Genomic DNA, 15,442 nt, shown 5'->3' with positions numbered 1-15,442 from the left:
ATGCACACCACCATTAGAAAATGTTTAATATTTTTTTCTTTAATGGCAAACAAAAACGTTGCGGACCGTTCTCTGCTCAGCGGGGATCGATCTGCTGATCCCCGCTGAGCCAGCGGATGACAGCTCCATCTCTGCACTGTGTGCGGAGAGGGAGATGTCAGAGCCCCGCTGCTCTCTATGGGGAATCGGATGAGAGCGGACCGCCTGTCCGCTCTCATCCGATCCCATCCGATCTGATCCCCACCCAGGACGGATGGAAAATAGGGTGGACACAGTCCAGCGCCCGCCTAGTGGGCAAAAATTTGAGTTAAAAAAAAAAATCTTTCGAATTCTTCAATTTTTCCCACGGCACACCAGGCAATATCTCGTGGCACACTAGTGTGCTGAGGAACAGTGGTTGAAAAACACTGATCTATGGAATCATAGTTGTCAGAGCTGCCTCTAGGTCCCAGCTCACAGAGGACCAACGCTAGGCTGTCGTAATGTACAAAAGTCTTTATTGAAGTTCAATTTCCATTTCAAAGCCGCAGCGCGCAGCCCTACGTCTTAAACCCTAGATCGGCGAAGTCCCGTCTGAATCTCCTCCCCTCTGACACCAGTTTAAGATCCTAGCCCTGCTCCACCTTTTCCGCTGCTCTCTCCTCCTCTGGGTCCTCCTGCCCGCTGGGGCATCCCCCTTTCTGGACTCTTCTGACGCTGAGTCGCTCAGCTCCTCCCCCTGCCTCCTGCGGGCTTTAGGACCCGGTTCCCAATCGTCATTCTCTGCTGTCCCGCGCTCCTGTACATTTGAACTTGCCTCTCGCGCCAACCCAGTGACCTTCCTCCTGACCGTTACACTACTTCTGTCACTGCTTCCCTCTTCCGGGATACTGGCCGGATCTGACCTCCCCTCCGTTGTCTGACTCTCCGATGGAGGCGTGGTCAGCCCTGACTCCTCTCCTCTCCCTGCTGGGGGAGACGCTACTCCCGATACCTGTGACTCTTCCCCCCCACTATGCTCTGGTGGGGAAGCTGGTCCTGATTTCCAACTGCTGCTCTGGGAGTCCCCGCTGGCCCCTTGCTTCTGGGGTGTCCCCCTTGGGACCCCCCTTGCCCTGGCCACCGGCGCCCCCTTCTGTGAATCTTCCGATTCGCTGGAGAGGCTCATGGAATCCCTCGGTCCACTGTCCTCTTCTCCTACGCTGCCCTCAGATTCTTCCCCTTCGCTCTCCATCTCCCCTCTTCCCTGTGCTTCTGCTCCTGAACCCCTGACAATAGTTGTTTGCATATATGAGACCTCTGAGTATAGGGTGGTTTATCAATTCAATAAATAATAATAATATCATAGACATCTTTTATTTTTCTTCGTTCCCTTTCCATTCTCCTTTGATTTCCTTCTGTCGAAATATTCTCAATATAATAATAATAATAATAATAATAATAATAATAATAATAATAATATTTATTTCTATCCCGCCCTCCCCAGCCAAAGCTGGGCTCAAAAGCAGAATCAATGTGTGCTTTTGAGGCGCCAACAGGATGCTTCTCCCACCCAGTTGGATAAAAGCAGCCTGTTTAAAAAAGGTAATAAAAGAAGACAGAGGTGAATCGTAGAATATTTTTATTGGCACTCTGAGTTCGGTTTGCAGAGGGCATGGAAAGATCTGGCGAGATGCAGGAATTCGGCTCAGAGGAGCTGGATGGTCCCGTTCTGGATGGCCTGCAATAATAATAATAATAATAATAATAATAATAATAATAATAATAATAATTTATTATTTATACCCCACCCATCTGGCTGGGTTTCCCCAGCAAGGAAAAGGGAAGGGACCCTTTGGACTCGGGTTCAAGCTGAAAGACATTCCAGGTGAAATGGCCTTCCTTGTAATAATAATTTTTATTTCTACCCTGCCCTTCCCAGCCTAGGTCGGGCTCAGGGCGGCTAATAAGCAATCATAAAAACAAGTTGAATGAATACAATTTAAAAACAAGATGGAAAATACAACATTAAAATATTGAAACATTAAAACATTAAAATATTAAAATATCTCCTTGGAGGAGAAGTGGAGGAGTTTGGATTGGATATCCTGCTTGAGGAGTCTCAAAGCAGCTTGCAATTTCCTTTCCCTTCCTTCCCACAACAAACACTCTGTGAGGTGAGTGGGGCTGAGAGACTTCAGAGAAGTGTGACCAGCCCAAGGTCACCCAGCAGCTGCATGTGGAGGAGCGGAGACTCGAACCCGGTTCCCCAGATTACGAGCCCACCACTGTTCCACACTGAAGGTTTCAAAGCCTAGGTTGGGGTCCCATCCAGCTCAACTGTTTCTAGGATTCTATGTTGAGACTTCTGCCCCAAATGGGAGTTGGGATAGATGACCCTCGGGTCCCTTCCATGAGTATTCTTGGTCACCCAGCCAAAAAAAGGCCATCCTTTTTGGCAACCCGATCGTACCTTCTTCCAGTTTTCCCTTCTGGAGGTTCGGTCCTCGTCCGTCCTCCTCTTCATATCGGCGCAATCTGCAAACACAACACAACTTTGAGATTCCCGCCTTGCAGTCGGGTCCCTGACAGCTCTCATTCTATGATTATACAGTTCCTCCTGTGGCTAGAGGCCCATATGATTGATTGATTGATTGATTGATTGATTGATTGATTGACGTGAACCGAAGGGTCTGCTGGAGGAGGTTAGGCAAGGAACTGGGAGAAACAGAGGCTTCAGTGCAGGAATCTCTTTTCCGCCCCAAATTTTTTTTTATTGGTTTTCACAACATTATAAACAAACCAACACATAAGACAAACAAACATAAATCATAGCTGTCAGAGCTGCCTCTAGGTCCCAGCTCACAGAGGACCAACGCTAGGCTGTAGTAATGTACAAAAGTCTTTATTGAAGTTCAGTTTCCATTTCAAAGCCACAGCGCGCAGCCCTACGTCTTAAACCCTAGATCGGCGAAGTCCCGTCTGAGTCTCCTCCCCTATGACACCAGTTTAAGATCCTAGCCCTGCTCCACCTTTTACGCTGCTCTCTCCTCCTCTGGGTCCTCCTGTCCGCTGGGGCATTCCCCTTTCTGGACTCTTCCGACGCTGAGTCGCTTAGCTCCTCCCCCTCCCTCCGGCGGGCTTTAGGACCCGGTTCCCAATCCTCATTCTCTGCTGTCCCGCGCTCCTGTACATTTGAACTTGCCTCTCGCGCCAACCCAGTGACCTTTCTCCTAACCGTTACACTACTTCGGTCACTGCTTCCCTCTTCCGGGACACTGGCCGGATCTGACCTCTCCTCCGTTGTCCGACTTTCTGATGGAGGCGTGGTCAGCCCTGCCTTATCTTCTCTCCCTGGTGGGGAATGCACTGGCCCCGATCCTTGGGACTCTTCCCCCCCCCCACTCTGCTCTGATGGGGAAGCTGGTCCTGATTTCCAGCTACTGCTCTGGGAGTCCCTGCTGCCCCCTTGCTCCTGGGGCGTTCCCCTTGGGAACCCCCTACCCCTGGCCACTGGCGCCCCCTTCTGTGAATCTTCCGATTCGCTGGAGAGGCTCATGGAATCCCTCGGTCCACTGTCCTCTTCTCCTACGCTCCCCTCGGATTCTTCCCCTTCGCTCTCCATCTCCTCTCTTCACTGTGCCTCTGCTCCTGAGCCCCTGACAATAGCCTTATTGAAAATTACACTGATTAACATTGTTAAGTGACGTCCTCGCTTCCCCTTGGTTAAATTTCATTGCATGTCCTTTGAACGGTTTTCCAAATCACAGTTCTTTTAAAATTCAACTTAAACATTAACATCCTTAGATCTTCACATTATGAAATTAAACATATGAATTCATCACTTAACGTAAATAAAATCCTAAGCCAATTAAGTATCTGCAAGCTGTTTTCAGTTAATTTAACTTAACACAATTAACTAAGACCTACCTGGAAGAGTCCGCGACCAGAAGGAGGAGAAGTATCAGGAAGATTGGATTAAATTTAATTAAATTTAACTAAGTAATCATTCAATTTAATCCACTCTTCCTGATACTCCTCCTCCTCCTGGTCATGGACTCTTCCAGTTAGGTCGGCTAGCTCTGAAAAATCCATCATTTTCAGTGCAGGAATCTCAACACAGAATCATACAATGGCAGAGCTGGGACCCCCAAAGGTCATCCAGTCCAACCCGCAGCAAGGCCAAACCTGCCCCATCTACAATGGCGGAGTTACTTACGGACGGCAACAATTGCTGCAAAGGGGAGGAAGTACATCCCAGCAGTTCCTGCAACAACAGGTGTCAGGTCCACTGGTGTAGCACATCCTTGCTCTGTGAAGAAAACAACAGCCAGGCCAAAGTTTTAAGATATTTTTAAAACTCCCCCCACCAAACCAGGACTTTAGGGGCAGCAGAATCAGCTGGGAAGAGAGAAGAGGAGTGCCGGGTATAAATTATTATTATTATTATTATTATTATTATTATTATTATTATTATTATTATTTTAGTAATTGTCAGGGGCTCAGGAGCAGAGGCACAGGGGAGAGAGGAAATGGAGAGCGAAGGGGAAGAATCTGAGGGCAGCGTAGGGGAGTATGAGAGTGGCCCGAGAGATTCCATAAGCTTCTCCAGTGAATCAGAAGATTCCCAGAGGGGGGTGCCCACAGCCAGGGCAAGGGGGGTCCCAGGGGGGACACACCAGAAGCAAGGGGCCAGCGGGGACTCCCAAAGCAGCAGCGAGAGATCAGGACCAGCTCCTCCACCAGAGCGTAGTGGGGGGGAAGAATCCCATGTATCAGGACCAGCTTCTCCTCCAGCAGGGAGAGAAGATGAATCAGGGCTGGCCACGCCTCCATCGCAGAGTGAGGGAACGGAGGGGAAGTCAGGTCCAGCTAGCCCCCCCCCCCCCCGAAGGGGGAAGCAGTGACAGGAGCAGTGTAACGGTCAGAAGGAAGGTTGCCGGCTGGGCGCGCGCACCAAGTTCGAATGTACAGGCGCACGGGACAGCAGGTAACCCGGATTGGGAACCAGGTCCTAAAGCCCGCCGGAGGGAGGGGGAAGACTCAGGGGACTCAGCGTCAGAAGAGTCTAGAAAGGGCAAGACCCCAGCGGACAGGCGGACCCAGAGGAGGAAAGAGCAAAGGAAGAGGTGGAGCAAGGCTAGAGTCTTAAACTGGTGTCTGGGGGGAGGAGATTCAGACGGAGCTTCAGCGGTCTAGGGTTTAAGACGTAGGGCTGCACGCCGCGGCTTTGAAATCGAAACTGCATTTCAATACAGACTTTTGTATATAACAATGGACTGGCGTTGGTCCTTTGTGAGCTGGGACCTCGGGCAGCCCTGACAGTAATAATTTTAATAAAAACAATAATTTTAGGTTGGGTGTCCTTTCTTCTCCTACTGCTTTTGGAGGTTTCGCGGTATTTTGCGCGTGGTGATCTGTTGTTATTTTTATTGATTATTGTAAACATTGTGATTATAGTTTTGAGACTTGTGGGTGTAGGGCAGTTTAACCATTGAATAAGAAATAATAATAATTATTTCGTTTTCCATATGGTACCATATTTTTGGCTCCATAAGACACACTTTTTTCTTCCTAAAAAGTAAAGGGAAATGTCTGTGCATCTTAAGGAGTGAATGTGTGGTCCCTGAAGCTGAATTGCCCAAGGGCCAAAAGCATGGTGATCTGTTGTTATTTTTATTGATTATTGTAATCTTTGTGATTATAGTTTTGAGAGTTGCGGGTATAGGGCAGTATACCCACTGAATAACTAATAATAATTATTATTTCGTTTGCCATATTTTATTTTTATTTTATTTTATTTTTAACTTTATTTTTTATTATTATTTGTTTTTCTATGTTGTAAGCCAATCCGTGCCAAATCCCCCCCCCCCACACATTTCAGACGACATCAAATGACATAGAAATTTCAGCCGCCTGCCAGTCTCACCTTCCAACTTCACCACCTGCCGGATGAGGACGCTGCACGTCACAACGACCAATATCACCCCCGTCGGGGTGCTGAAGTCCACCAGCCGTTGAGCTGCAGGAGAAGAAAGAGGAGGGAATCGAGAACTTGTCGCGAGAATCAAGAACCCGGAAGAGACCCAAAAAGCTCTGGAGGGTGGAGGAAGCCGCCCAGCCCCGCTGACCGACCTGCCGGGTCGGTGATCTGGTGGATCATGTCCATCTTGAAGGCAACGATGCCCATGACCAGCAGGGTGACCATCGCGACGTAGATGAGGAGGAACAGAGGCAGGATGAGGGCGGCTGAGAGTCCTGGAGAGGAAGGGCGACGGTGGGACGGTCGAATCGGACGGGACCCCCGTGTCCAACCCTCTAAAAGGCACCTAGTCTTCCTGGGGAGGAAGGGTGATGGTGGGACGGTCCAGTCAGATGGGACCCCCGTGTCTAACCCCCTAAAAGGCACCTAGTCTTCCTGGAGAGGAAGGGCGATGGTGGGTCGGTCCAGTCGGACGGGACCCCCGCGTCCAACCCCCTAAAAGGCAACTAGTCTACTAGATCCTTCCAAAGGAAAATCAGACTTTTTTTATGGCTGTCCATTCCTTTAAGCCCATTATTCCTTTAAGCTCAGTATTATGCGGATGAGACCCCGCTCTACCTCTCTTTCCAATGGGAACCAGCGAAGGTCTTGTGTGAGTGCCTGGAGACGGTTGGAGGCTAACAGATGGGGGAGGTTGAATCCTGACAAGATGAGGTTGAATTCTGACAAGGCAGAAGGACTGTTTTGGGGGGACAGGAGGCGGGTGGGTGTGGAGGACTCCCTGGTCCTGAATGGGGTAAATGTGTCCCCCAAGGACCAGGTGCGCAGCCTGGGCATCATTCTGGACTCACAGCTGTCCATGGAGGCGCAGGTCCATTCTGTGTCTGTTTACCAGCTCCATCTGGGATGCAGGATGAGACCCTACCTGCCCAGAGTGGTGCATGCTCTGGTTATCTCCCGCTTGGACTACTGCAATGCGCTCTACGAGGGGCTACCTTTGAAGGTGACCTGGAAACTACAACTAATCCAGAATGCGGCAGCTAGACTGGGGACTGGGAGCGGCCATCTTGAAAGACCTACATTGGCTCCCAGTACGTTTCCGAGCACAATTCAAAGGGTTGGTGCTGACCTTGAAAGCCCGAAAGGTAAAGGTAAAGGTACCCCTGCCCATACAGGCCAGTCGTGTCCGACTCTAGGGTTGTGCGCTCATCTCACTTAAGAGGCCGGGAGCCAGCACTGTCCGAAGACACTTCCGGGTCACGTGGCCAGCGTGACAAAGCTGCTCTGGCGAGCCAGCACCAGCGCAGCACACGGAAACGCTGTTTACCTTCCTGCTATAAAGCGGTACCTATTTATCTACTTGCACTTAGGGGTGCTTTCGAACTGCTAGGTGGGCAGGAGCTGGGACCGAAAGACGGGAGCTCACCCCGCCGTGGGGATCTGAACCGCCGACCATACGATCGGCAAGTCCTCGGCACTGAGGTTTTACCCACAGCGCCACCCGCGTCCCATCCAAGAAAAGCCCTAAACGGCCTCAAAGATGCAGTAGACCAGAAGGAGCGTCTCCACCCCCATTGTTCAGCCCGGATGCTGGGGTCCACTTCCAAAGGCCTTCTGCCGGTTCCCTCGCTGCGAGAAGCCAAGTTGCAGGGAACCAGGCAGAGGGCCTTCTCAGTGGTGGCGCCCGCCCTGCGGAACAGCCCTGTTTAGGGAAGCTTTTAATGTTTAATTGGTTATTGTATTTTAGTGTTTTGTTGGAAGCCGCCCCGAGTGGCTGGGGAAACCCTGCCAGATGGGCAGGGTATAAATACTAAATTATTATTATTGTTGCGGCAAATTAGCTTCTTCCTCTTCTCCGAAAGCCCCTTCCCGCCTCACCTTGATCATAGCTCCACAGGATCAGGGCCACGAAGGCAAGGGCCGAAGCCAAGCCTGTCAGTCCGTTGACATAGATGCTGAGCCACTTCCAGGCCTTCCCTCCTGGGGAGCGAGATGGGAGTCAAGAGGGTGGTAGCACCTAAGGGTGGGACCCCTAAGATCCTCCAGTCCAGCCTGCGGCAAAAAAGATACTCACGGATCTGGAGTTTATGGGGCTGGCACAATGGCAAGAGGATCCCCCATCCGGAGAAAGCAGCACTCACCAGGGCTGAGGCGGAGAGCTGGAAGGACACCCCCAGCATCATGGAGATCCCTGCAGGATGGAGCCCGTTGGGGAGACGAGACATTAAGCACCTCCGGGAGGAATTCCAATGTTCCTCTTCCCCCCTCCAGAAGTGTCAACTGGGTGCCATGGCCCTGGCACCGAAATTTTGGGGTGCCCAGACCCTCCATGGGAATGTTGTGGGTGCTCGGGCACCCATGCCTCTCTCCTCTCTCCCATCCCAGGTACGCCCATGGTGACATTGCCTGGGGTTGTACTGGATGACCCTGGGGGTCCTTTCCGAATCTATCCTATCATTAATTGGAGGTTTTTCAGTGGGGTTCCATCCAACTCTACCATTCCCTGGAAAGATGGATTCAGAGTTTGCTTTCGCTTTCCCCTCTCTTCCAACCAGGTCTGCTTCTGGAGCCGCAGAATTATTGGGCCTCTTTCGCTGGAGAAATGTTGGTGGGAACCATAGACCCATTGATGGGGAAGGGATCCCATGGTCGTGTAGCAAGGCAAGGCAAGACCACTCCCAGAAACATCATTCCTACATCGCAGAAGGGGTGTAACCTAAGACCACCCCTCAGATACATCATACCTACATCACAGAAAAGGCGGTCTAAAACAGAAATTTTGAATGTTGTTTTTCTCCTGTCCTTGTTTATCTCCTGTCTGGTAGGTTACTTGATTGGATTTCCTGGGGAGCCTGGCTAGTCATACCCACATCACAGAAAAGGCAGTCTACAGCAGAAATCTGAGTGCATTGTTTATCTCGTCTGACAGGTTACCTGTTTAATGGTCACTTGATTGGATTGCCTGGGGAGCCGGGCTAGTTTTTGTAATGATACTTAGTTCCTGGGCCAGGTCACAGGCTCACACCCTATTCATATCTTAAATGTGCCCTTAAGACCGGATTTGTGAGAGAATGGGGAGGTTTCCCACTTTGACCTTGCCAAGAAAACATTTGCTCGGTTTAGGAATCAAAATGGTTCCAGGAGGGTCTTCCTGTGCTGATCTTGGTTGGTACGCTTAGGAACATTACCATATATCTAAGACCATAAAATTCCTATCACAGTTGAAACGCAATGCTTTCCTTGCTGACCCAGATGGCTGACTCTAGATTTGTTCTAATTCCTCATAGCAATCCCACCTGATCACTACAGGGCGAAACGTTGCAACGGGGGAGAGGAGAGGGCCCGGATTCTTCTTCCGCTTTGTGCCCCCCACTTGGCATCTACTCACCCGGCGTCACGTCCAGCTGGGGCGACTCCTTCCAGCCCCGGCGGTTGCTGGCATTGCAGGAGTACGAGCCGCAGTGGGACGTCTCCACCCCGGAGAGGAGGAGAAGAAGAAGGTCATCTCTTTGGCCCCCGGAGAGCGGTTTCCCGTCCCTTTTCCATTCGACGGCCTCCACTGTGCCGCTCGGCACCCAGCAGGACAAGCGGATGCCGGGCTTTTGCGGAGAAGGTTCTCTGTGGATGACCGGTTGGGCAGGAGGCTCTGAAAACGGGGGAATGAACCCAAAAGCTGGAAGGGACCCTGAGGGTTATCCAGACCAACCCCCAGACCAACCCCCAAAGAATGCAATCCTGGCTCGGAAGAGAGAGTTTTGTCCTGTTTGCCCTGCTGTTTTCGACCTTTTGGAGTCCGTGGCTCCCTGGACTGGCAGCATTCTTTCTGCGGCTCACCTGTGGAACTCACTGACACTGGGGTCCCTGTGCGCGAAGGTGGGGATTTATCCTTCCCGCCTCGTTTTTGGCGCCTGTTCAAATGTGGGTGGCCCGGCCTGCCTCTCCTATTTTATTTCTCATTATCAGTACCTGTAATAACAGTTTACTAAAAGTATATTAGGATGCGCCTGGGGAGGGAAGAACAAGATTAAGATATTTAATAATATTTTGTGTTCCTTTCCCGCATTCTTCCCGGCCCCTTAAAGCAGGGCGGCTCTTAAAGAGGACCCCTAGGTTACACTTTCCTGCTAACCTTGCAGTTCAAAAGCACGTCAAAGTGCAAGTAGATCAATAGGTCCCGCTCCGGCAGGAAGGTCAATGGCGTTTCTGTGCCCTGCTCTGGTTTGACACAAGCGGCTTAGTCCTGCTGGCCACATATCCGGAAGCTGTACGCCAGCCAATAAAGCAAGATGCACGCCGCAACCCCAGAGTCGGCCGTGACTGGACCTAATGGTCAGGGGTCCCTTGACCTTTACGTAGGTGACACTTACCAAGGTCTTCCAGGGGATCTGGGAATCCTGCGTGCCACTGCAGGACGTCCCCCGACGACTTCGTTCTCCCTGGAGCAGGCAGCCCACGGTCGGACGTGTTTTCGGGAGCGGGGAGCAGGAAAGGGGAGCCGGCGGCAACTTTGGCCAGCCAGAGCAGCACTGCAGAGAAACAGGGACGCAGAATCCTAGCCGAGGGTCCCCTAGTCCTGCCCCTGGCAAGTCCAAACGTAGAAGCATAGAACTGGATTGGGACCCTGAGGGTCATCCAGCCCAACCCCCTGCAACGCATCCTGTCCGTTGGGCTGGGATGGAAGAGTGGAGATGGCTGCCTAGCGGTGGGTTGGGATGGATGAGCCTTTGGGGTCCCTTTCAGCTCGAGCTCTGGAAGTTTAGGGAAGTGTTAGGGGTTCAGGAGCAGAAGCACAGGGAAGAGGGGAGATAGAGAGCGAAGGGGAAGAATCTAAGGGCAGCGTAGGAGAAGATGACAGTGGCCCGAGAGATTCCATGAGCCTCTCCAGCGAATCGGAAGATTCACAGAAGGGGGCGCCTATGGCCAGGGCAAGGGGGGACCCAAGGGGGACACCCCAGAAGCAAGGGGCCAGCGGGGACTCCCAGAGCAGCAGTTGGAAATCAGGATCAGCTTCCCCACCAGAGCATAGTGGGGGGGAAGAGTCACAGGTATCGGGAGTAGCGTCTCCCCCAGCAGAGGAGAGGAGGGGAGTCAGGGCTGACCACGCCTCCATCGGAGAGTCAGACAACGGAGGGGAGGTCAGATCCGGCCAGTGTCCCGGAAGAGGGAAGCAGTGACAGAAGTAGTGTAACGGTTAGGAGAAAGGTCACTGGGCTGGCGCGAGAGGCAAGTTCAAATGTACAGGAGCGCAGGACAGCAGAGAATGAGGATTGGGAACCGGGTCCTAAAGCCCGCCGGAGGGAAGGGGAGGAGCTGAGCGACTCAGCGTCGGAAGAGTCCAGAAAGGGGAATGCCCCAGCGGGCAGGAGGACCCAGAGGAGAAGAGAGCAGCGGAAAAGGTGGAGCAGGGCTAGGATCTTAAACTGGTGTCAGAGGGGAGGAGATTCAGACGGGACTTCGCCGATCTAGGGTTTAAGACGTAGGGCTACGCGCTGCGGCTTTGAAATGGAAACCGAACCTCAATAAAGACTTTTGTACATAACGACAGCCTGGCGTTGGTCCTCTGTGAGCTGGGACCTAGGGGCAGCTCTGACAGGAAGCTTTTAATGTTTAATCGATTATGGTATTTTAGGGTTTTGTTGGAAGCCGCCCAGAGTGGCTGGGGAAACCCAACCAGATGGGCAGGGTATACATAATAAATTATATTATTATTATTATTATTATTATAAGTGGCGGCTTGGAGAACGTTGGCCTTGGCGTGACGTGGAGCCATGAATCCAGGCTAGTGGGGGGACTGGATCTCTGAAGGATCCTCTCCTGACCACAAATTACGTCTCTCTTTCCGCTCTGGCTCATCTAGGCAACCCACCAGAGTGGAAAACTGGACTGTGTCCAAGTTGGAAATGTACACAGCCTGACAGGAGAAACGTACACAGTCCAGAGTCCGGGCGCGAGCCGGATGCTGTGCAAACGGTTACCTGGCGCCAGCAAGCCACTTGCTGCCATCTTTCTGGGGAAGAAGCAAATCTTCATCTGCGGAGAGAAAGCAGAGGGAGAATGAGAAAAGGGACCCTGAGGGTCATCCAGACCAACCCGCTGCTGTTTCTCGAACCTGCAACTTTGGCGTTCTCAGCAGCTATGAATATGAATCCTTGGCGTTCTCTCTCCAGCTATCTATGGATCCCAATCACGAGAAGCGCTGGGAATGGCTCCATGCACCCAGCCCCCCTTCTTTCTGTGGCTGCCCTTCAGAACTAACGGGCATTGGGGTTCCCTTGTAGGAAGCAGAAGAAAGGCGTCTGCAACACGGGCCTAAATGAGAAATGCCAAAATGAGAGATCCAAAGGACAAGACTATATTTTTATTTTAATACATAAAAGTTTAGATTGCAACCATCCATCTAATAGGTCTGTACTCTGTCCCTCCTGGTCTCCCAATTTCTCCTTCTCTTGCTGCATATGCTATTTTTATTTTGTATTTTGTATTCCATCCCTCCTTGGTCTCCCCATTTCTCTTGCTGTATATCCTTACCCTCTCCCAGCCATGCCGAATAGCCTAATTTCTTTTCGCTACTGCTCAATGTTCAAGTCCTACTTGCCCGTTCCCCCGACTGTTACTTATTTCTTTCAAATGCTTTGCAAAAGGGTTTCCGCTCCTCTGGGTCCCTAATTTTGGTCATCATATCAGTTTATTCTCTTATTGGTTGATATTTCTCCGTCTCATAGATCTCTAGCATGGCTGTAAGGGTAGGAAAATGCGAGGCGGATTTGGAATAGCAAAAAGCAGAAAAATGTTACAGATAGCTATTTAGGGTGTGGTCTTTTTGGTGCGGGAGATTCTAGGTTTGTCATATTTTATTATGTATTTTGTGTTCTGGTTTTCTTTGGCGAGCTGCCTTGAGCAATATATAAAGCCAATAAATAACACATAGTTGCCATCAAAATTATTCCACCCACCCACCCCTTGCAAATCAGGCTTCTCCTCAAAGTTTAGAGACTTTTGGCTGTTTGCAAGGAGCAAACCGCTCCAAAGCACAGCGGATGTTTGAAGTAGTCCCCCCAAAATTCATCTGAAAATGCAGCATATCGTGAGACTGGAGAAGCCCAGAGAAGTTGCATTTTCAACTGAATTTTCCCCGATTTGTAAGGGCTGTGCGTGGAATAATTTTGGCGCAAATTGCCAGGGAGTCAGTGGATCAATTCAATGTAATCTTGATGGCTGTTATTCTTGTTCAAGGATGACGATGATTAAAGCATGCAAACTCCGGCAAACAAAATAAATCACATTATTTACCTCTCCGGCAAACGAAATAAATCACATTATTTACCTCTCCGGCAAACGAAATAAATCACATTATTTACCTCTCTGGATGATCCTGAGTCCTGGGGGTAAAATCACTGGGTGGCAGAGCTGGGAGGAAAGCGTTTTGACACTTCCCACCCAGCTGGCAGGCGAGCAAAATGGACAGGAAATGGACAGAAAAAGCCTGCCTCCTCCTTGTTTCTCTGGGGATGTTCTCAAGTGTCTCCAAGGCGGCTTTGAATGCCACTCACAAAGACGCTTCAGCCCGTTTTCCAGACAAATCCTCATTCCTTTCATTAGTATTAGGCTTTTCAATTTAAAAAACAACAACAACAACAAAAAACAGAAGTATTTTACTTGGTGAGGACATTAATAGGCAAGATGTCAAATTGTTTTTCTATTCAACTGCGGCAAGAGTATTGTGAGCCTAGAAATGGAAACAAGATGAAATTCCAACGAAAGAAGAATGGCAGACGAAATTAATGGACTCTGCAGAATTGGACAAAAGGACAGGAAGGATTCGAAACTGCAGGACCAGAGATTGACAGAAGATTGGAAGAAGTATATGAATTATTTGAAGAGCAACTGTAATCGACAAATTACGCTAGAAGTTTTGTAAGGACAGATATAGGAAGTGTTACAAAGTAGAAAAAGATAGAGATCTTGGTTATGAGTAATAGGGAAGATAAGAAATTTATCCTGAGAGATTAGATTGGAAAATTTTCAGACAGGATTGATGGAAGTCAAAAATTGGAATAAGATCTCAAAGGATGTTTAATTACTGTTGAAAATGCTATATTAAAAAAAGAATAAAAATTTATATATTAAAAAATAATAATCACTTATTGCTGGGGGTGGGACTAGATGACCACGGGACCCATTCAAACGCGATTTCTGCCCGGATGCCTGGGTCCACTTCTGAGGGCCTTCTGGCGGTTTGAAGGGAACCAGGTAGATGGCCTTCTCGGTGGTGGTGCCTGTCCTGTGGAACTCCCTCCCACCAGATGTCCGAGAGAAAAAAAAATTACCCGACTTTGAGAAGACATCTGAAGGCAGCCGTGTTTGGGGAAGCTCTGAATATTGAATCAGTTCTAGTATTTGAGCGTTTTGTTGGAAGCCACCCCGAGTGGCTGGGGAAACCTTGCCAGATGGGTGTGGTATAAATTATTAATAATAATAATTTTAAATATTAATTAAAGTTTGAATAATAATTATTATTTAAGCGGCAAATTAGCCCTGAAATGCAGAGATGGGACCCCGAGAGGCATCTAGTCTGACCCCTGAAATGCCGAAATGGGACCCCCAGAGGCATCTAGTCTGACCCCTGAAATGCAGAAATCTAGTCTAGGCCCCGCTGCCCGCAACCAACATGGCAGCGGCAGCGCCTCTTCAGCCCTTTATTCCCCCCTCCGGCCTGTTTCCCTCTTTCCAGTTCCGTTGCCCTTGTCCAAAATGGCCGCCCTAGGAACCCCCTCACTCGCACACACCCAATAATTATATCTGCAGCGATAGGTCAGCCTTTCAGCCAATCCCAGGTCGGGTTGTGGGTGGGTCCAGCAGTTTCACAGTTTTTCTCACAGCTGTTTCTCAGCTGCTTCCCACACCCTGGACTCGAAGGAAGTTTTGGCATGTTTTTAATACTGGGAAACAGCAATAAAGGATTATTAGCATTACTTTTTAAATCATCATCATCATTATTATTAGAAAAGGCTTAGGGAAGTTTGTAATATAGTATATTTTGTCACGTTTTTAATATTCTGTGGGGAGCAGCCCACAGTGGCTGGGGAAGGGTAATAAATTAGGATTATCATTCATTTTTAAATTATTATTATTATTATAATGGTTATTCTTATAAAAGGGTGAGGGAAGTTTGTCGCATATGATGTTTTATCATTTTTAAAAAAATATTCTGTTGGTGACTGGGAAAGAGTAATAAATTATTATTACCATTAAATGTTATTTTTTTTTATAATAATATTTATTAAATTTTTGTATAACCAATAAAAAACATACATAATAACAAAATATTTTCCATTATCCACATTTCATTCTCAACTTTGGACTTCCTCACATCTCTTGTTCCTGCTTTCTAAACATAGATTTTACCAGCAAATTATTAACTTAATTTAATTCATATAATATAATTTTCCAATATTTAATGTCTCAAATTTTGGGATTTAACATACTCTTATTGAAGCTTAA

General features: G+C 49.1%; 1 protein-coding gene across 6 annotated transcripts; it reads right to left on the bottom strand.

Annotated features, from left to right (window-relative positions):
- Positions 1 to 1,442: 1,442 nt before the first annotated feature.
- On the bottom strand, positions 1,443 to 14,003 carry LOC307215467 (uncharacterized protein). Of its 6 annotated transcripts, XM_079974717.1 has the most exons (12): positions 13,300 to 13,376; positions 12,051 to 12,250; positions 11,917 to 11,971; positions 10,309 to 10,467; positions 9,330 to 9,587; positions 8,016 to 8,132; positions 7,820 to 7,921; positions 6,094 to 6,216; positions 5,888 to 5,980; positions 4,178 to 4,270; positions 2,432 to 2,496; positions 1,443 to 1,699 (listed from the first exon to the last, which is right to left on the bottom strand). In XM_079974717.1, the coding sequence occupies exons 3-12, from the start codon at positions 11,969 to 11,971 to the stop codon at positions 1,667 to 1,669; spliced, it is 1,098 nt and encodes a 365-aa protein (XP_079830843.1). In that variant the 5' UTR covers positions 12,051 to 12,250; positions 13,300 to 13,376; the 3' UTR covers positions 1,443 to 1,666. The 6 variants fall into 6 exon arrangements, with proteins under 6 accessions (XP_079830843.1, XP_079830841.1, XP_079830842.1 ...); XM_079974715.1 differs by having other exon boundaries at positions 12,051 to 14,003; XM_079974716.1 differs by lacking the exon at positions 12,051 to 12,250 and having other exon boundaries at positions 13,300 to 14,003.
- Positions 14,004 to 15,442: the final 1,439 nt, after the last annotated feature.

The sequence above is a fragment of the Podarcis cretensis genome (assembly GCF_951804945.1).
Source record: "Podarcis cretensis genome assembly, chromosome: 4".
Classification (NCBI taxonomy): domain Eukaryota; kingdom Metazoa; phylum Chordata; class Lepidosauria; order Squamata; family Lacertidae; genus Podarcis; species Podarcis cretensis.
This window is presented reverse-complemented; position numbering and strand designations above follow the sequence as displayed.